We start from the raw sequence: 21068 nt of genomic DNA, 5'->3' as shown, positions 1-21068 counted from the left end.
TAGTGCCAGAATACTGGCAGGGAGAGCTGAGTCCTGGAGTCTGGTTGCAGGGCTTAGGGGTCCCAGAGTTGATGTCAGATCGTTATTATTGGTGAGGCGGCGTGGTTTCTGACACAGTTGGGTACAAGTTCAGGTTGTCCCAAAGCTTGTGTCAGCCTACCAGTGCTCAGGACTGAGGCCCAGATGGTCCCAAAGTACGGTCTGGCCTCCTGGTGGACAGGTTGGTTCTGTAAGCCGTGGGGTTGCCCACTGGTGGGTGGAGCTGGATTCTGGGCCTTTAGGTGGGTTGGGTCATGTCCAGAGTCTACTGTGTGCTCTTAAGGCAGCCTGTCTACTGATGGTGAGGGAGGCTGTGTTCCTGCCCAGTTAGTTGCTTGGCGTGAGACAGTCCAGCACTGGTTCCTACAAGACGTTGGACCAGGCAGGGCTGGATCCAGGGGCAATAAGCTAGAGGGAGGATTCCACAGTGGTGCCCACCAGCAAGGTGTCTATATGGCAGTAGGAGTTCCCAAGGACAGCTGTTGCCAGGGTCTGTGTCCCCAGGATGAGCTGTAGTTGACTCCTGCCTCTTGAGGAGACTCTCCAAGATCAGCAGGTAGGTTTGATCCCAGGCTCCTATCAAATACTGCTTTTGCTCTGAGTCGTAGAGGCCGCATGATTTTGTGTGTGTTCTATTTAAGATTGCTGTCTAGTAGAAAAGATAATCCCCAAAGTTACAGATTTATTGCCGTCTAGAATTTGTTTTTCTCTAACAAACATTTCAGAATGCCATCTCCTATAAATGCCATCTCCTTTGAATCAGTTTAGTGATTAATGGGTTAAATACACGTACTAAGTCTGTATTTCAAGGTCATGTTTTTGGCTTAAAAAAGTTTACACTATGATGTCTTGTTTAGACTCCCCCTCCCCCCAAACCCCGTCCCCCGCCCCCCCACCACGAATCCAAAGTTCAGCAATTCTTACACAATCTTTTCCCTCTAAAAGTTTGAGTGAAGTCAAATTGGATACTCTTGATGAATGTGTTGCTTTTGTAACCAGAACAGAACAGTAACTGTTGCGTTTTAAAAAAGTAATTCAGGCCAGGGCCCTCCAATGAGGACTGTGGGGCAAGAGAGACGGAGCAGAGGGGCCCCGCTCCAGGCGCCCCCGCTCAAGCAATAGCGATCTCAGGTCCTCTACGGCTGACCCCAGCCTCAGCTCCGACTTGCATTTCTGAACTCGCTCATTGTTAGGATCAGCGCAGACATGCTGCCCCTTCTTGGTGACGAAGCTGGGGAGAAAGTGGGGGGAAAGATTACAAACAGAAGAGGGTTCAGCAAATGGGGGAGGGGAGCCCCATCCTCCCTGCGCCTCGGGCCCCCGACAGCCCAGCCAGTTCTTCCCTTCCTCAGAGCAGCTTCTCTCTGAGCCCCTCCCTCAGGGACGCAGAGGGTTTCCTCGGCAGCCTCCCTCCTGCTCCCGCCTTCCTTCCCTAGCTTCCCTCTTCCCTGGGAGCATCTCATACCTGGTGCCCTGCAGGATCCTCCTGAGGACACATGCTTCTGCTGACCCAGCAGGATCCGGAGGGTGGGACTTTCTTGGACATCCATTCTTGGGGTCCCACCCCTTCCCGTCTCCACTCTGCCCCCAGAAACGGCCGGTGAGCTTGGCGCACTTACATGACAGCTGGCTGGGAGCACGCGCTGCTCGTGTCTATATAACCTTCCATGAATACACATCGGATGTTTCGTTGGGTGTAAGACGTGCAGCAGTCCGTGGGCCGGTGAAAGCCTGCTACAAGAGAAAGCGTCACTTAAGGGCTGAGTGGGAGGAAAACTTGCGGAAGGAAACAGCAACCCGCGCCTGTATTCTTGCCTGGGAAACCCCACGGGCAGAGGAGCCTGTCGGCCTAAGTCCTTGGGGTTGCAAAAGAGTTGGACCCAACTTAGCAACTAAACAAACAAAACTGATGAAAACGGCATCCTTTCCCGCTTTCCTCCCACGTACTGGGAAGAGTGAGAAGGTGCAGGGCTTTAAAAAAATCAATTAATTATCTTTGTGCTAGCTCTGTGTTGCTGCACACGGACTTTGTCCAGTTACAGCGAGCAGGGATACTCTTCCTTGCAGGGCGGCATGTGGAAGCTTCCCGGACCATGGATGGAACCCGTGCGTCCTGCACTGGCAGGCGGATTCTTAACCACTGGACCACCAGGGAAGTCCTGAAGGTTCAGGACTGGAAAGGGATGTTTTCCTCCTCTTCCGGCACTTGCTGGCCTTTTCTTGCCAGAGACGTTTCGTTCTCCCCAGGGCTGAGCTTATGTGTCTGAGGGCATCCAGGCAGGGCCACGACAGAGCAGGAGAATTCCCCCCAGAAGGAGAGCCTGAGGCCTGCAGAAGGCGTCAGAGAGCACCCTTCGCCTCTCCCACCAGTGAGCCAACTCTTCCGACAGCCAGGTGGAATAGAGTCCATCTCTGAAAGAGGCCAGCTATGGACCCACAGCCCATCCTAAACTTCCTTGGAGATATTCACCACCCTCAGGACCCCCTCAGGGCCTGTAAACGAGGTGTATTGAAGTCTTTGAGCCAATCTGTACCTGCTAGCTGTTTTAAATATATGCCATAACAAAACTTTACCTCCGTGAGACAATGAGTGTCGATCCAGGTTTGGCCTTGAGAGTTCAAGCTTCAGGTTTGACACCAGGTCTTCTATTTGAGAGAAACAGTAGAGAAGGGAAGAAAAATTACTGGGAAGCAGCATTGTTTCAACATCTCCATCTCTCTCTTTCCTCAACCCCATCTCCTGCTAGGGAGGCAAGGATACTGAACCATTGGGCCAGATCTGCCTCTAAGCCCATTTTCTCTATCAAGGCCCTGAGACTTTTCAGGGAACTTTTGAAAACGTTTGAGACAGGAAAACATTCTATTGACTTTGAATACAAAAAGCTAACTGCACATCCAACACGAGTAGACCAGCTGAATAGCTCCATAATGTGATCCAATGCACCATGCTTTCTACACATTTCTGGAATTCACAGGGCTCTGGAAACAGTACAAATTTTTCTATAACTGATTTGGTGACACAACATCACCCAAAGTGAAGTGAGGCTGTTTACAGGCTTTATTTACTCCATCAGCATGTATACTGACATGTGTTTGCTGCAGAAATATGACTGTGTTTGGTTAACATGTGTTTCTCAGACTCTGCCAGGGATGTTATGTAGTGTCCAGGTATGTGTTACCTTTTAAAAAATACATTCTTTTAGAATGTGATAGAATGTACATAATGCAAAGTTTACAATTAAAAAAATTACTAAAATATTTCTTTATTTGAATAAGGTCACTGTCATTTCTTGAATTCCAGCTAACATCAAACTAACAATCAGAAAAAAAAAAAACACTTGACAAAATGTTATCCAACTGATATTAACAATAGATAGAAAACCCTTTTAAACTTTAAAAGAAATATATTAAACAGGCAACATACAGATCTAAAAAGTTGTAAGTAGTGATTTTACATTAGATCTTATAAATAAAAACATCTCCAACATAATCATTTGTTCACTATCTCCCTGGGATCAGAACATGGATAGGAAAAGATAATCACATCTGAATATTCACAACTGTCATTTATGATCTTTGCAAAGATTGCATGTCTACAATGCAGTGGGTCAGGCAGTTTTTCAGGTAATTTTTGTTTTCCTCAAATTATCAAAAAGTACAATTGTCTGAGATAAAATATCAGAAAAATCACAATCAGGGAAAGCAAAAGCTCTAGCAGGCAGACTTGAAGATGGGGGTATTCATGGCTTGACCATGAACTGGAGGTGATTTTGTACATTTAAGAGCTGTCAACCGAAGTACCAAGAGCTATAGGCAGCAATCTAGGTTTACTCTGTAGTTGCTAATAAACCAAGAGTTTATTAGCACATACATAATGTAAATAACATAAACTTTACAATTTTAATCATCTCAAAGTGTGCAGTTCAATAACATTAAGTACCTTCTCATATTGTGCAACTTACCACAATCTTGAACTTTTTTCATCTTGAAAGCTGAAACTTTTTTCATCTTGAAAGCTGAAACTCTATACCCATTACACAATAGCTCCCCATTTCCCCCTTCCCTAAACCCTGAGCCACTGCCATTCTACTTTCTCTCTGAATTTGACTATTTTAAGTACTTCATAGGAGTGGAATCATATTATTTGTCCTTTTGTGACTGGCTTATCTCACCTATCATCATGTCTTCAATGTTTATCCATGTTGTAGCACATGTCAGAATTCCCTTAATTTTTAAGGCTGAATAATACTCCATAGTGTACACACACACACACACACACACATATATACACACACCCTGTTTTTCAATCCATTCATTTGTCAATGGACACTTGGGTTGCTTCCTCTTTTTGGCAATTAAAAATTAAGCTGTTACTAGTAAGGTTGTATAGGTATCTCTTTCATGTATCTACTTTCAGTTCTTTTGGCTATATCAAGAAGAAATGGAATTGCTGGGTCATACTGCATTGCCTTTTTAAAACCTGAAAAATTCTGCATTCCAAAATGCATCTAGCCCCAAAGATTTGGATAAATGAATTGTGGATCTGTATTAGGATAATTAGGCAAGCATAACTAAAATTTAGCTCATTCTTATGTAGTTATATATGAACTATATTAGAAGAGGCATGTGCATACACTTCCATATGCTTAATATGATATGTGTGGGGCTTGCAGAATTAAGTCTTAGATGGCTATTGTCTTCCCATAACAGCTTCCTAACTAGCTTGTAACATAATGCCACCACATATGGCTGTGTGATCTTGAGCAAGTTATCTAGGGTTCTTATGCCTCAGTTCTCTTATTTGTAAGAGAGTAATTAATAATAATCATAAGTAAATCCATATAGTTTGATGATAGTTTACCCTACAGCATTGTCAGGAGGATCCACTATATTAATATCTACAAGACACTTAGAACAGTGCCTGCTTGCACATAGGAAATACTAGATATCTATTTGTTACATAAATAAATAAGATGATTAAGTACACTTGAGTGAGTCACTTGTCTGGCTTGTCCAGTTTCCTCTCTGAAGTGAGAGTTTTACACTAGAGGGCATATAATAGTTCTAACACTGTGAAAGTCTATACTTCTTTCTACAGATTTACGATTTTTCTACAGTTCTCTTGATCTGGCCCATAATGCTCCTATGTCAGCTAAGAGAAAATGTCAGATAATTCTGGTCATGAAAGGGAGAGAACTGTTTCCCCAGGTGGGACCAGTCAGCTAGCTGCCTGCTGCTTTCCCCAGGGACTAACGTCTGTAGGGAGAAATCTGTACCTGCTGCGGCTGCTTTTAAAGGGGAGCTACATCCTCGCTGGGAAAAAGGTGTCCCTCTGCCTCTCCTCCCTGGTCTGCAAGTTACCACCCACCTGCACACCAGGGAGAAGGCTCACTAAACTCACCACGTGCAGCCTGGGCAGCGAGAATGAGGAAGGGGAGGGCAGCTATGGAGGTCTTCATCTTCCTGGTGCACAGACGGTGGACCAGCCTGAGGACTCCGGGCTCTCTCCGACTCCCCTGGATCTCAGCTCTGCCCTTGTATTTATAGAAAGAGGAGGAGCGGGAAGTCACAGGGCAGAGATCAGAACGCTTTCCTGGGTTGTATAATAGATAACACGCTATTTCTAAATAAAGGGAAGGAGGCTGAGAAGGCAACAGGAAGAAGGGGTGAGGATGACATGAGGCTTCCCTAACTGCCCACTGGGCACAGGCAAAGGGAGGAACCAGTTTATGAAGGATCCTTCCTCTAGGAGGGTCACTGAATCCTCTCATCAGAATGTTTTCCTTGGGAGTTCTGTTATCAGGGTGTTATCACCCTGATATCAAACAGCCTGTGATCAGGGTGTTCTAACATGTGAACCAGGTCATGTGACTCCTCACGTAGAATCTTGACCCTTGCCTCCTCTGTTTGTTTCACCTCCACATCCAATCCATTAACAAATACTGGGGTGGGCCTACTTTCAAAAATGTGTCCTCACCACATCCTCTCTCTCCACCTGGTCCAGTCCACTCTTGTCTCTCACCAGGATTTTTGCAAAAACCTCTTAATGTGTCTCCTTCTTCTGCCCTTGCCCCTTTTTAGTTCATTCTAGATATTGCCGCCTGGGTGATCCTGTTAAAATATAAATCAGCCAAGTCAATCCTATTTAAAACCCACTGATGGCTTTTTAATCCTCCATCCCAACCTAGTATAAAGCCCAATCCTTCTCCTAACCTATGAGCTCCTATGTGCTCTGGTCCCTGTTCATGCTCTGTTTCAGGTCCTATTACTCTTCCCCTCACTCATTTTGCTTTGGTTATGCAGGCTGGCTCAGAGATTTCTGTTCCTGCTTCCTACATTACTCTTCCCTTCCATAAGTTTTTTGGGAGAAAATTCTACTTTCTCCCTAACCTCCTTCAACTCCTCGTTCAAATGTTTTTCTTGTTAATCTTTCTGGGACTCTCTATCTGAAACTATGACCTCCCTCTGCCCAAATTTGCCTTGATTTTTCTCTTGTGTAGTTGACACTATGTAAAATACTACATGGGCTTCCCAGGTGGTTCAGCGGTAAAGAATCCACTTGTCAATGCAGGAGACGTGGCTTTGATCTCTGGGTGGAAAGATCCCCTGGAGAAGGAAATAGCAACCCACTCCATTATTCTTGCCTTGGAAATCCCAAGGACAGAGGAGCCTGGTGGGCTACAGTCCATGGGATAGCAAAGAGTTGGACAGGACTTAGAGAGTTCAACAACAACAACATGCAACTTGCATTGTATTCTTACTGGACAGCCTTGCTCTAGATGGTTCCCCATCCCTTTGGGTCATTTCTTGCTTTTTGTATCTTCCCAGGCATGCCCCAGGCCTCATGAAGCAGAGACAGGCCATCTGGGCTGTTCCCTGTGTGAATTTCTGACCGGTAGAATTTGTGAGTAGAATACAGCTGATGTCACTTTATACTACTAAGCTTCAAGTGGTCTGTTACACAGCAATGTGTTAAACTGTGGTGAGAGCAAGACTTCATTGGCCAGGGGTGGATTTCAAATATTAATTTTATTTTGTTATTGGAGTATATTTGCTTTACAAAATGATGTTAGTTTCTGCTGTAATCAGCTATAGGTATGCATATATGCCCTCCCTTTTGAGCCCCCTCCCACTCCCCACCCTACCCCTCTAGGTCGTCAATCACAGAGCCCCGAGCTGAGCTCTGTGTGTTACGCAGCAGTTTCTCGCTAGCTATCTGTTTTATGCATGATGATGTATATACATCAGTGGCACTCTCCCAATTTGTCCACCTTCTCCTTCCCGCCTGTGTCCACATGATTCTCTATATCTGTGTGTCTATTCATTCCCTGCAGATAGGGAACTGTACCATTTTTCTAGATTCCGTATATACAAGCATTAATTTATTCACACTTCTGGTTTGCTCATGAGTGTCTGTTATGTTCTTTCACATATTCCATGCCTCAGAACTAGAGTAGCCCCGTGGGAAGTTAGTTATGAGGTAAGACACCTGCATGAAGCTTATGTTAATGCAAGGAAAGCAGTGACTGAGCAGTGGCCAAGGTAAGGGGTGAAGTTGCAAGGATGTGATGTAATCCACAATACAGTCCACCCCTTGCTTCCCTCCAAGGTGTTTGTGCCTTTATTATGTCTAATCCATCACAGAGCTTGCTTCAAGCTGGTGGTATTAATCTATGGGGTTGCAAAGAGTTGGACATGACTGAGTGAGCACACACACACACACACATACACACACGCACACACATGCACGCACACACACACACACACTAGTTCTTTCAGGTTCAGTAGAACCCGTAAATGTGCACTCATACCAGTTCACCTCCAACTCTCTCATCTCCCCAGAAATCCAGCAGAGTCTAATGTTTCAGGGATGGGAATCACAAATAGATGACTGGAAATATGAAGACAGAGCCCATCCCCTTGATTCCTGTGTGTTTTAGCCACCGGGGATGTAGCATTATCTATCATTCTTTGCTTCCATGCATACACTTCGTTCTGGAGAAGTCCCAACCCTGAAGTTTGTTTTGGCTTCAGCTAAATTATTAACCCCTCATCATTCTTTTAGCTGTTTCAGTATATGGTAAACCAAGTGGATCCCATACACCCACTGACTCACACCATTTGTGAGATGGACCCCTTGACCTGAAGCCATCTTGTGCACATACCATACTGAGTGATCAGACATTCTCTAAGTCCTTGGACCATTGGACTGGCAAAGGTACTGCTGGTAGTGACAAACCCCACATTGGGAATAAGTGTCAGTCCTGCTAAGGTTGGCTTGTTCTCCCTTGCAGGTTGGCAGACATCCAAGATAATCAACATGCCACTGTATGGCTGTGTTTTCTCCTTGGAGGCGGGTGCCATATTGAGACTTGATGTCTACCTCTGCTGGAAGGTTATTCATTCAGCAGCAGCCATAGTTAAATGGGACTTGATGAGAGAAAGCCCACACTGTCTGGCCCATGCATAACCTCTATCCTTGCCACCACAGCCAAGGGCTTGTTGCAATAGCTCTGTTGTGACTGAGGGAAGAGGCTGGCTGACTTCCACGGGTCAAGTCATTCTATCCCTGTCCTCGCTGACTTTCTCCTTTGCTATGGATACTCCCCAGTGACTTCCAAGTCTCTTCCAAGTCTCATGAGTCCTTGTCCAGTACCTCCAGGTTGCAGCATCTCGGTCCTGAGTACCAAGTCGTTTCCTGCAGGTTCTCTGTCTCAGCATCGGGGAGTCCCTGAGTCAAGAAAGGAATGGCATGCATGATGAGATGAAGGGTGTGAAAGGTGAGATGCTGCCAGACTACTCCTCCATGGAGCTGGGCGAGGCCTCTACAGGACTGGTGGCTGTAGTGGTGGCCAGAGGAAGCGATGGGGCTGATGGGTGGGAAGTAGCATAAGAAATGTCTGATGCAGCACTGGATGCGTATCTGTTCAGCAAAAGGAAGCAATGAAGACACATGTCCGATTTCACAATATAGTGCCGTTTCTTTTTTTGAAAATTTATTTATTTTTAATTGAGTGGTTTTTGTGTACTTCCTGAGTCTTTTATGGATTTTCCTTTCCTATGCCACCAAGCATCATTGTTGACATTGAAGAATCACATCAACTCTATTTGTTACTTAGCTTGGCATGGTTGAGGGAGCAGGCTGTGCTCCTTGTAAGCTGATCCAACCTCAGGGGTCTTCTGGGGTTGATGATAACAACAGCTGGTGTTTCTGAGCGCTTACTACACTCCAAAACCACGTTATGGGCACTTCCTTTGAGACGAGATGTTTACTACATGAAGCGCTTACTATAACTATTTCACAATACTGTCTAGCACATCCGGCAGCTTCTTCCCTTGCAGAAATAGCAAATACCCTGTCATTTCTGCCTGTAAACACTGATCTTGCCACATCCCAGGACGTAGGCTTGCATAACCTGTTTGTCTAGCATAAGCTGAGCTGCCCTGTACTATTACAGTGTCGGCATATTTGAGCTAAGATGGCCCACCTGCTTTCTCAGACCTGCACTTGGCCTATGGCAATTACCTGCTGTTACTCTCAACTCCCCCATCACTCCTTTCTCATCACTCGTGTGTTATATGTCTGTATCCTGGGCAGGTCTTGAAATCTCAGGATGGTGTTCCATGCCCAGATGCACTGGTCCCTTTTCAGGAGAGAGGCCTGAAGTGATTTCTCCCTGCACTGCTTGCTGTTCCTTTCTTGTTGCTGTTAGGTGCTAAGTCATGTCCGATTCTTTGTGACCCCATGGATTGCAGCATGCCAGGCTTCCCTGTCCTTCACTATCTCCCGGAGTTTGCTCAAACTCATGTCCATTGAGTCGATGATGCTATCCAACCATCTCATTCTTTGTCCCCCTCTTCTCCTCCTGCCCTCAGCCTTTCCCAGCATCAGGGTCTTTTCCAATGAGTCGGCTGTTCGTATCAGGTGGCCAAAGTGTTGGAGCTTCAATTTCAGCATCAGTCCTTCCAATGAGTATTCGAGGTTGATTTCCTTTAGGATTGACTGGTTTGGTCTCCTTGCTCTCCAAGGGATTCTTAAGAGTCTTCTCCAACACCAGAGTTCCTTTAGTTTCCAAGTGAAATCATCCCAGGTGTCTGGCCTCCTCTGATGGCTGTGTGTGGTGAGTAAGGAAGGTACCTTGAATTCAAGTTACGTACCTTGAGTCCCACGCAAAGGCGAGGTAGTGATCTAGTTCTCCCTCAGGCCAGCTGCACACTGCATCAGGAAAGGCATTCTAGTCTATGCAATCTTTCAACCCATTCAGGGCCGCAGAAGAGAGGCCTTGGGGCTGGAACACTTCTTTCCCCAGAGATAAAGTGCTCTACAGCTGTGCTGGGCTGATTGCTTTGTGTGGGATTATCTTACTCTGTTCTGGACTCAGCGTATGCTCCTTTGTTTTGCTTAAGCTTGTAATGACATGGGGCACCAGGCCAACCCCACTACTATCTGCTCCTGGTGGGGAGGGAAAGGGCCCTTCACTTGTAGCTCAAGAAGGAGCATTCAGATCATTGCCCTAAGTCAACTGCAAGATGGCTGTGTGTGGGGGGACTGACCCTCACTGTAGCCCTCCTTAGAAAAATACAGCAAACCCAAACAATAATATTCCATTCAAGATTCCGCAGCTGAAGTCTGTTCTATAGTGTAGAATTGAAACCATTCTGTGGTCACACATGGACAGGATTCCTCAGATACTGTCTGACCATTTCCTATATACTTTGGTGATATCAAGTCAAATAGAGAGGCTTCCCTTTTGCACCAAGCACTTGCCCTAACTCAAGGTTGGCTATTAGAGATTAGGTCTTGGTTCAGGTTTAACTTCTTCCTCCCTTTGGTAGCTTATGTACAAAAAGGGCTGCAACAATCCCCCCACCACCCCCACCCCACCCCCACACTAGTATGCATGCACGTGGGAAGTCTTGGCATGAGACTTTGGTAAATGAGACAATAGAATGTATCATGCAAACAGAGACTTGAAAACTGCTGGCCTGTTGAGACTTGTGTTAGTTTTCTGCAAGGAACCTTTATGCCTTTATGTGTACCAGCCCATGATAGCCTCTCAAAGGTTGAGTGACCATGTGGAGAGCTGTCCCTGGTGAGAGATCATCCTAGACCATTGAACCCCAGCTGAATTGCCCCAGACCAGCAGAATCATTTATCCAACCCATAGAATTGTGAGAACTAATACATCCTTGCCCTTAAAAATTTTTTTTAATGTTTTCGTTAAGACTTTTAAAAGAGCGGTTTGGTGGCTCAGATGGTAAAGCGTCTGCCTGCAGTGCGGGAGACCCGGGTTTGATCCCTGGGTTGGGAAGATTCCCGGGAGAAGGAAATGGCACCCCAGTCCAGTACTCTTGCCTGGAAAATTTCATGGATGGAGGAGCCTGGTAGGCTACAGTCCATGGGGTCGCAAAAAGTTGGACACGACTGAGCGACTTCACTTTAAACTTTAAGCAGAACCATTTATCCAACCCATAGATTTGTGATAAATAATAAATCTTTGCACTTAAAAATGTTTTTAATGTTTTCATTAAAACTTTTAAAAGAACAGTTTTAGATTCATAGCAAAACTGAAGGGAAGTATAGATGTTTCCTGTATACACACTACACCCAAAGACACAGTCTCCCCATTTTCAATAGCCCTCATCAGAGTGGTACATTTGTCACAACTGGTGAACATTGACACATCATAATCACCCAAAGACCATAGTTTTTTTTTTTTTTTTTTTTGAGTACAGCCAATTAACAATGTTATGATGGTTTGAGGTGGACAGTGAAGGGATTCAGCCATACATATACATGTGTCCGTCTCCCCCAACTTCCCCTTCCATCTAGGCTGCCACATAACACTGAGCAGAGTTCCCTGTACTATACAGGAGGTCCTTGCTGGTTATCCATTTTAAATATAGCAGTGATTACATGTTCATCCCAAACTCCCTAATTTTCCCTTCCCCCCATCCTTCCCTACTGGCAACCATAAGTTCATTCTCTGTGAGTCTCCAAAGGCCATAGTTTACATTACAGTTCTCTTTTGGTGTTGTATAGGTTTGGGCAAATGTATGATTATGTGTATCTATCATTATGGGGGCACACAGAATATTTCCACTGCCCCCAAAACCCTCTGTGCTCTATTACTCACCTTCCCTAGCACCTATCCACTCACCCCCAACCTGCAACCACAGATCTTTTTACTGTCTCCATCGTTTTGCCTTTTCCAGAATGTCATATAATTGGAATCATGCAGTATGTAGCATTTTCAGATTGGCTTCTTGGTAAATGAGATAATAGAATGTGAGACTTGAAACACAGAGACTTGAAAAGTGCTGGCCTATTGAGACTTCACTTTTAAGATATGTAATATGCTTTTAAACTTCCTCTTTGTCTTTTCATGGCTGTATATTGCCACTGATAGCTCATTTGCTTTAGCAGTGAATGTTCCATTGTCTGGAGGTAACACAGTTTATTTACCCAGTCACCTACTGAAGGACATCTTGGTTGCTTCCAAGTTTGGAAGTTATGAATAAAGTTACTATAAACATCACTGTGCTGGTTTTTGGGTGGACAAAAGTTTTCAGGTCCTTTGGGAAAATACCAAGAAGCATAATTACTGGATTGCATAGTAAGAATATACTTAATTCTGTAAGAAATCTCTAAATTTTCTTCCAAAGTGACTGTACCATTTTGCATTCCCATCAGCTATGGATGGAAATTTCAGTTGTTTCACATCCTTGTCAGCATTTGATACTGGTACTGTTCAGGATTTTCACCATTCTAATAGGTGTGCAGTGGTATCTTGATAATGCTTGTTTTAATCTACTACATTTTAGGGTGACTTGTTATGAGTAAAAGCTAACTGATAATTTCCTCTTTGGACAATAAAGATTGCCTCATCTTTACATGTTTGCTGAAAGAAAAAAAATAGTTCCTCATTCAAGAGGAGGCTTATTGCTTTGTGTTGTTGTTATTGAGATAAAACTCACATAATGCAATATTAATTGCATTAATCATTTTAAAATGTGAAATTTAGTGGCATTTAGTACATTCACAGTTTGTGTAACCATCACCTCTATCTAGTTCCAGAAGATTTTTATCACTCCAAAAGGTGTTACAGGGAATTCTCTGGTGGGCCAGTGGTTAGGACTCCATGTTTCCACTGCAGTGGGCGCGGGTTCAGTCAGTGGTCAGGGAACTAAGATTCTGCAAGCTACATGGCACTGGGTTGCAAAAGAGTCAGACACAACTTAGCAACTAAACAACAACAACATGTAGTAGTTTCACATGATTGCAATATTTAGTTTTAGTTCAGTCTCTCAGTCGTGTCCAACTCTTTGTGACCTCATGAGCCACAGCATGCCAGGCCTCCCTGTCCATCACCAACTCCTGGAGTTTACTCAAACTCATGTCCATTGAGTCAGTGATGCCATCCAACCATTTCATCCTCTGTCATCCCCTTCTCCTCCTGCCCTCAATCTTTCCCAGCATCAGGGTCTTTTCCAATGAGTCAGCTCTTTGCATCAGGTGGCCAAAGTATTGGAGTTTCAGTTTCAGTCCTTCCAATGAACACCCAGGACTGATCTCTTTTAGGATGGACTGGTTGGATCTCCTTGCAGTCCAAGGGACTCTCAAGAGTCTTCTCCAACACCACAGTTCAAAAGCATCAATTCTTCAGTGCTCAGCTTTCTTTATAGTCCAAATCTCACATCCATGCATAACTACTGGAAAAACCATAACCTTGACTAGACAGACCTTTGATGACAAAGTAATGTCTCTGCTTTTTAATATGCTGTCTAGGTTGGTCATAACTTTCCTTCCAAGGAGTAAGCGTCTTTTAATTTCATGGCTTCAATCACCATCTGCAGTGATTTTGGAGCCCCCAAAAGTAAAGTCTGCCACTGTTTCCACTGTTTCTCCATCTATTTGCCGTGAAATGATGGGACCAGATGGTATGATCTTAGTTTTCTGACTGTTGAACTTTAAGCCAACGTTTTCACTCTCCTCTTTCACTTTCATCAAGAGGCTCTTTAGTTCTTCAGTTTCTGCCATAAGGGTGGTGTCATCTGCATATCTGAGGTTATTGTTATTTCTCCTGGCAATCTTGATTCCAGCTTGTGCTTCTTCCAGTCCAGCGTTTCTCATGATGTACTCTGCATATAAGTTAAATAAGCAGGGTGACAATATACAGCCTTGACGTACTCCTTTTCCTATTTGGAACCAGTCTCTTGTTCCTTGTCCAGTTTTAACTGTTGCTTCCTGACCTGCATATAAGTTTCTCAAGAGGCAGTTCAGGTGGTCTGGTATTCCCGTCTCTTTCAGAATTTTCCACAGTTTATTGTGATCCACACAGTCAAAGGCTTTGGCATAGTCAATAAAGCAGAAATAGATGCTTTTCTGGAACTCTCTTGGTTTTTCAATGATCCAGTGGATGCTGGCAATTTGATCTCTGGTTCCTCTGCTTTTTCTAAAACCAGCTTGAACATCTGGAATTTCACAGTTCACATATTGCTGAAGCCTGACTTGGAGAATTTTGAGCATTACTTTACTAGTGTGTGAGATGAGTGCAATTGTGCGGTAGTTTGAGCAATCTTTGGCATTGTCTTTCTTTGGTTGCAATATGCATAACCATAACAAATTAAATTAAAAAGAAAATGATAAAAAATAAAACATGCACACATACAAAGATATTACAATATTCAGTGACAACCCACTCTCTTTGTCCCCTCCCCCAGCCCCTGGCAATCCCTAATTTGCATTCTGTCTCTATGGATTTGCCTATTCTGAATGTTTCATGTGTAAAGGGAATCATTCTATATGTTGCCTTTTGTGTCTGGCTCCTTTCATTTAACACAAAGTTTTCAAGGTTCTTCCATGCTGTAACATGGATCAATACTTCATTCCTTTTGAAGGCTGAATAATATTCCACTGTATGGCTATATCTCATATTGTATATCCATTCATCACCTGATGGACATTTGGGTTGTTTCATAATTTGTGGGTATTAAGAATACCCACTGCTGCTATAAACATTATTCATGTACAAGTTTTTATGTGAAAATATGTTCAGAGATCAGGGTAATGCTGCCTTCATAGAATGAGTTGGGAAGTAGTCCTTCCTCTTTTGTCTGTTGGAAGAGTTTGGTGTGTTAATTCTTCTTTAAGTGTTTGGTAGACATCACCAGTGATACTATTTGTACCAGAGATTTTCTTTGTTAGGAGATTTAGGCTTATTTCTTTTAATTAAACAAATCCTTGCTAAGAAGGATTACTGTGAGTATTAGTAAAGATGCTTTTATTCTAGTTGGGGTAGAGATGAAGAGAACTGAGCAAGTCCCTGCTGTCCAGAGCTGTGGGGCCTCAGTGTTCAGTGAGAATTTCAGAGGGAAGCAAGAGAGAACTCCTTAGATTAGAATGCAGAGAAAAATTCATGAAAGGGATGGCATTTGGCCTGGGTCTCAAACATTAGACTGAGACTGTATTTGATTTTAAAATGCAGAGAAAGACAGAACATTCTACTCAAAGGTAACTGCCAACAGGGGTAATAGTTGTCATAAGACAGGAAGCACTTACTATTTTGAAAATGTTTACAATTATTTCCTTACTGCAGCCCTGTGACATTGGTAGAGTTGTCATCCCCTTTTACAGATGAGGATACAAAGGCACAGAGCTATGATGTAGTTTGTTCACACAGCTAGAAAGGGGGCAAAGCTGGGATTCAAACTGAGGTCTTCTGATACTAGAGCTCACCCTTTCAGACAAAGGTGTGGGAATGACAAAACGTGAGACATGTTTTGGGTGTGTCCACATTGTAGATCACAACAAACTGTGGGAAATTCTTAAGGAGATGGGAATACCATCTGACCTGACCACCTGACCTGCCTCCTGAGAAACGTGTATGTAGGTCAAGAAGCAACAGAACTGGACATGGAACAGCAGACTGGTTCCAAATTGGGAAAGGAGTACATCAAGGCTGTATATTGTCACCCTGCTTATTTAACTTATATGCAAGATACATCATGTGAAATGCCAGGCTGGATGAAGCACAAGCTGGAATCAAGATTGCTGGGAGAAATATTAATAACCTCAGATATGCAGATGACACAATTCTTATGGCAGAAAGCAAAGAAGAACTAAAAAGCCTCTTGATGACAGTGAAAGAGGAGAGTGGGCCCCACAAAGTCTCTGTCATACCTGCCCAGCTCTTGTTTGTAGATCAAAAGCAGTCAAAAGCCACATGAAAACAAATGAGCACGACTGTGTTCCAATAAAACTTTATTTACAAACAGGCAGCAGCTGGATTTAGCTCCCAGACCATAGGTTGGAGACCCCTAACCTGGAAGTCTGATAGAAACCTACTGATCCAGCCCATTAAAAAATTGTACTTTATTTTTTATTTTTGGCTATACCACATGGCTTGTGGAGTCTTAGTTCCCCAACCAGGGACTGAGCCCCAAGCCCTTGGCAGCGAGAGTGCAGAGTCTTTACCACTGAACCACCAGGGAATTTCACAGCAAAGGCAGGGCTGGGGAGATGCTGTCTGGGCCATCAGCAAAGAGTTTGCCTCTCCTAATTCACCTACTCAATGCTACTTGGCCTCATGTAACTGTCTTATGAGGGGGAAAGCCATTAATGAAATAGTATCATATAATAAAGACAGAATTACAAGTTGTGGTGAGAGCTATAACGGGTTATTTCTGGGATGTTTATGAAACTGCGTCACTGGAGACCAAACTTATACTAGGGGTTAACACAAGGCTGCTCTAAGAAGAGTCTTTAACTGAGACCTAAAGGATGAATGAGAGTTGGCTAGCTAAGAGAGGGTGGAATAGAAGCCTTGGGAGAGGGGGAATAGCATATGCAAAGGCCCCGAGACAAAAAATGAGGTTTGTGTATTTGAGGTGACAAAAGAAGGTCTGTGTGGCTGGAGCATCAATATGAGGGAGCAGGCTGAGCCTCAGGAGACAGGCAGGGGCCCAGTTATGGGGCATTTGGCAGGACATGCTTATAAAGATTTTGGATTTGATTCTGTGTATAAAGGAAAGGTATGGAAGATATTCGGGTGGCTGTAGTGGAGAATGGAGGGCATGCAGGAAGAATGGAAGTGGAGAGATTGAGTAGAGCACATTTTGGTCATCAGGGCAAGAGATGAGGATGACTTCATTCAGTGTGAGTTTTTTTTCATGTCCGCAGGTAAAGTTTTGTTTGTAGGAAGCTATTGCAGTTACTTTGATTTTTAAATGAATATTCAGTAGAGCAACAAATTAAAAATATAGCTTCCCATGTCTCACCCATCTTATCCTACTTATAAAACTAGCAAAATTTAAGTCCTTGATGAATGCTTAATTAAGTAGAATAGACAAGCCTTAAACAATCAGTCCTGTTTAAAACTTTATGGATTAAATTTTTGTAAATAATTTAAGCTGTTTTAATTAATTTAATGTACTGGATTTTAGGCTTCGCAGTTGGTGCTAGTGGTAAAGAACCTGCCTGCAATGCAGGAGATGTAAGAGACTTGGATTTGGTCCCTGTGTAGGGAAGATCCCCTGGAGGAGGGAATGGCAATCTACTCCAGTATTCTTGCCTGGGAAATCCCATGGACAGTGGAGCCTAGTGGGCTACCTGGGGTCACAGAGTCAGACACAACAGAAGCGACTTTGCACATTAAATTTTTAAGAGTATTCTCCATGCCCAATCTACCACTCAGAATCTTTCAAAGCACTTCACTCCCATAAAAACAACAAATTAAACTTATGACTATAGGAAAATCGAGTTGTGTTAAATACTCCAATGTTCTTTGTTAACTTAGGCAAATTCTCTTATATCTATCTCTCAGCTCAAAATCACAAGCACAAATAAATTATTTAATTACACATTTAATACTGGAATCACATGAATAATCTGTTATGTACTCCAAGAGATCATTTAAAAATGTATTATAAGTGCTCTAAGTTCCAAATTATGTAGATGGTTCCAATGATTACAAACCCATAACTCATCTTTGCATATGAATATTAATATTCCTGGCCTGATTTACACTATACTATCTATCTATGTTTAATTGTAAGCTTCTGGAGGCTTACTGGTTAACTCTGTAACTCTTAACTTACAGAGTTATTATCTTATGAAATTGAGATTACTGGGCTAATTTTATGTGATTGCCACCAGATCACCATCCTAGCATTGGTGGTGGTTTAGTCACTAAGTCGTGTCCAACTCTTGCGACCCCATAGACTGTAGCTTGCCAGGATCCTCTGTCCATGGGGATTCTCCAGGCAAGAATACTGAAGTGGGTTGCCATTTCCTTCTCCAGGGGATCTTCTCGACCCAGTAATCAAACCCAGGTCTCCTGCACTGCAGACAGATTCTTTACTAACTGAGCTACAAGGGAAGCCTTGTGGCTTCAGGTTTCTTAAAGGGAATGAATCCGATTTCCATGGACAGGACTGTAGGTCCTTAATTCTGCACACTCTCTTCCCACTTAGCCAGTTACTGGAACACATGCCCATTTGGAAGGGGCGTATCCATTCTTCATTGCTATAATCTCTCCAGTCCCTATTAACCTAGCTTTGGGGGCTGCTTACTGGCCAATAGAGACTTGAGAGTCAGGCCTGTGCATTTCCAGTGTGATCATCTCTACACTATGACTGGGTACACGCAGCTCTACTTTAATAGTCAAAATGAAAACAGGAGGCTTGGAATTCACATCTTTTAAAAAGGGTTGGATTGGGGACTTCCCTGGCAGTCCAGGAGTTGACTCTGTGCTCCCACTGGAGGGGGCCATGTACTGTGCAACACTACAGAAAAAAAAAAGAAAGAAAACCACAATCCAACAAAACAAAACACGGTTGGTATCGTCTAGGTTCTAACTAGACACTCCAGTGATCCTTCTGTGTGACCTGTGTAGACAGAAGCCAGCACCTTCACTCTGGGTGTAGCAAACACTCCTAACGGCTATGCTAGACTTTGTTCATGTCTTTAGCCCTTTAGTCCCCACATCTTTCTATGTTTAATTACCACTTTTGTGAGGCTTACCCACTAAGGTGTTGTGTTATTACCTTACGCAAATTGAGATTACTGGGCCAATTTTATATAGTCTCCACCAGATCATCATCCCAGCACTGGAGGGTGCTTATTGGCCAAAACAGACTTCTGACCTGGGTTTGTGCACTTCAAGTGTGATTCTCTCCGCCATGACTGGGTACACAGAACTCTACTTTAATACTCTAAATGGCAACAGAAGGCTTGGAATTCACATCTTTTAAATAGGGTTGGTGTCTTCTAAGTTCTGATTAGATCCTTGAGTGCTTCTTCGTGTGACAGAAGAAGCTGACAGAAGCCAGCGCCTTCACTGAGGGTGTAGCAAACATTCCTAACGGCTATGCTAGACTTTGGTCATGTCTTTAGCTCTTTCAAGATATTTATTACCCTTCCTAACGGCTATGCTAGACTTTGTTCATGTCTTTAGCTCTTTCAAGACATTTATTACCCTTCCCTCTGGCACAAAAGATGCTTGAAACCAATCCACCCATCCTTTAGATCTTGTAATTCTGTAATTCTCTGTGATCTATCTGTGTGGATAGAATCTTGCATCTCCTTCTAAGGTTACAGCAGATGCCCTGCAGCAATTTCTTCCCACATAATTCAGTTCTGAATGCCCGTGAGCACCTTCCTGATGCTCAGCCTTGACTCCAGGTGTCTGGTTGGATTCTGCACACCAACCAAGCTCTCATCCGCTTCTGAGGCACATCCTGAAGTCTTGCAGAAGACAGCTTGGATGGGGCTGGTGGTGGAGAAGCCAAAGTGGCTGGAACTGAGAGAGGTTTTGAGAGAGTTGACAGGATTTATTGATAGACAGGATTTGTTGATAGATTGGATGGATGGATCAGGGAGAGTGTTTCAAGGATGACTTCCTGTTTTCATCTGGAGCAGCTTGGAGGATGGAGGTTCCATTCCTGAGGAGGGGGACTCAGGGAAGGAACGCAGCGGCGGTAGTTATAGCTCCACATTCAGGGGACGCTCGGTACCCACCCAGCTCCCCGCAGGCCCGAGCACCCCAGTCACTCAGGAGGAGAGCCAACCTGCCTGGCAGCGGGGGTGAACGGCCACAGTACGCCACTCTGTGGAGCCTGTTCTGCAGAGGTCGTCAGGGGCCCCTTCTGTGCCCACCCCCTCCCTGCCCCTTCGCCCCTGCACTCCCGCCTGTCCTTCCCGGAGACCCCAGGTCTCCCCACCTCCTCACTCACTCTAGTCCCTTTGGCTTTGAGATTTGGGCTCCCATCCCATTTGAGTGTGGATGGAGGTGCAGAGAACTGGTTTTCCCATGGGATTTGTGTGCAAGAGCACAGAGGTGCTAAGGACTGGAGTTTGGAAGAGGAGGGGGCCGTCAGGTGAGGAAATGGCCCTGACCAGGGCAGCTATGGGCTCCGAGGACAGACTGTGCTCATTTCCTGACTTTGCCCCTGACAGTAGGTGGTCGTCCACTCCCCACCACTAAACTCATGGATGTACAGAGACCTCTGACCTCTGGTGTTGAAAAGCATCCTTCCTCCATGGGAGTTTAGGGTTGAGGTCCACAGCCATGGCGTGTCTTCCCCAAGGACTGAGTTGGAGGGCGTGCGCTGGGCCACCCTTGTGTCCCTGAGGCCCTTCTGCAGTCTGAGTCCAGGGAAGCACGGCCAGACTGAAATCAGCCTCCGCCTCCTGCCTGCCTCCCTTTCCTCCTCACGACCACAGAGCACTGCCCTGTACCTGCCTCTGTCCTTAGTTGAGGAGGTGGTGGGGAGGATGGAGTGGAGAGGATGGCCACATTTTCAAAGTCACTTTTACCCCAGGTGTCAAGGATAAGGGCCAGGCAGCATCTAAAGAGACTGTAGGACTTCAGTGTTGGGGTGCATGGATTGGGGAGGGAGCACCGATTTTGGGGGAGAGCTCAGATTTGAAGGAGGAGCACAAGGAGGTTGACAGGTGGACAGAGAAGTAAATGCTTTGAATGGCAGAGACCTGGGCAGAGCTTTCTAGCAAGGGTGAGCCGCACCGC

At 44.4% G+C, this 21068-nt stretch overlaps 2 protein-coding genes across 4 annotated transcripts in view; one reads left to right on the top strand and one right to left on the bottom strand.

Moving 5' to 3' along the window:
* Window positions 1–701: 701 nt before the first annotated feature.
* On the bottom strand, window positions 702–8797 carry LOC122694355 (C-C motif chemokine 15-like). 3 transcript variants are annotated; one of them, XM_043902995.1, is made up of 5 exons: window positions 8696–8797; window positions 5441–5573; window positions 2614–2685; window positions 1659–1773; window positions 702–1270 (listed from the first exon to the last, which is right to left on the bottom strand). In XM_043902995.1, exons 1-5 carry the CDS (start codon window positions 8795–8797, stop codon window positions 1075–1077), a joined length of 618 nt encoding a protein of 205 aa, XP_043758930.1. In that variant the 3' UTR covers window positions 702–1074. The 3 variants fall into 3 exon arrangements, with proteins under 3 accessions (XP_043758930.1, XP_043758931.1, XP_043758929.1); XM_043902996.1 differs by lacking the exon at window positions 8696–8797 and adding an exon at window positions 8205–8223; XM_043902994.1 differs by lacking the exon at window positions 8696–8797 and having other exon boundaries at window positions 1659–1770; window positions 5441–5672.
* The window catches only part of LOC122694357 (C-C motif chemokine 3-like), a 47111-nt gene continuing 34785 nt past the window's right edge, over window positions 8743–21068 (top strand). Inside the window, exon 1 of the mRNA XM_043903003.1 lies at window positions 8743–8819. Within this exon, the coding sequence (XP_043758938.1) occupies window positions 8792–8819 (28 nt within the window). The 5' untranslated portion in view covers window positions 8743–8791. The remainder of the gene's footprint in view (window positions 8820–21068) is intronic.

Source organism: Cervus elaphus, chromosome 5, assembly GCF_910594005.1.
Source record: "Cervus elaphus chromosome 5, mCerEla1.1, whole genome shotgun sequence".
NCBI classification, from domain to species: domain Eukaryota; kingdom Metazoa; phylum Chordata; class Mammalia; order Artiodactyla; family Cervidae; genus Cervus; species Cervus elaphus.
The sequence above is the reverse complement of the archived record's forward strand: the minus strand, read 5'-3'. Positions and strand labels throughout refer to the sequence as shown.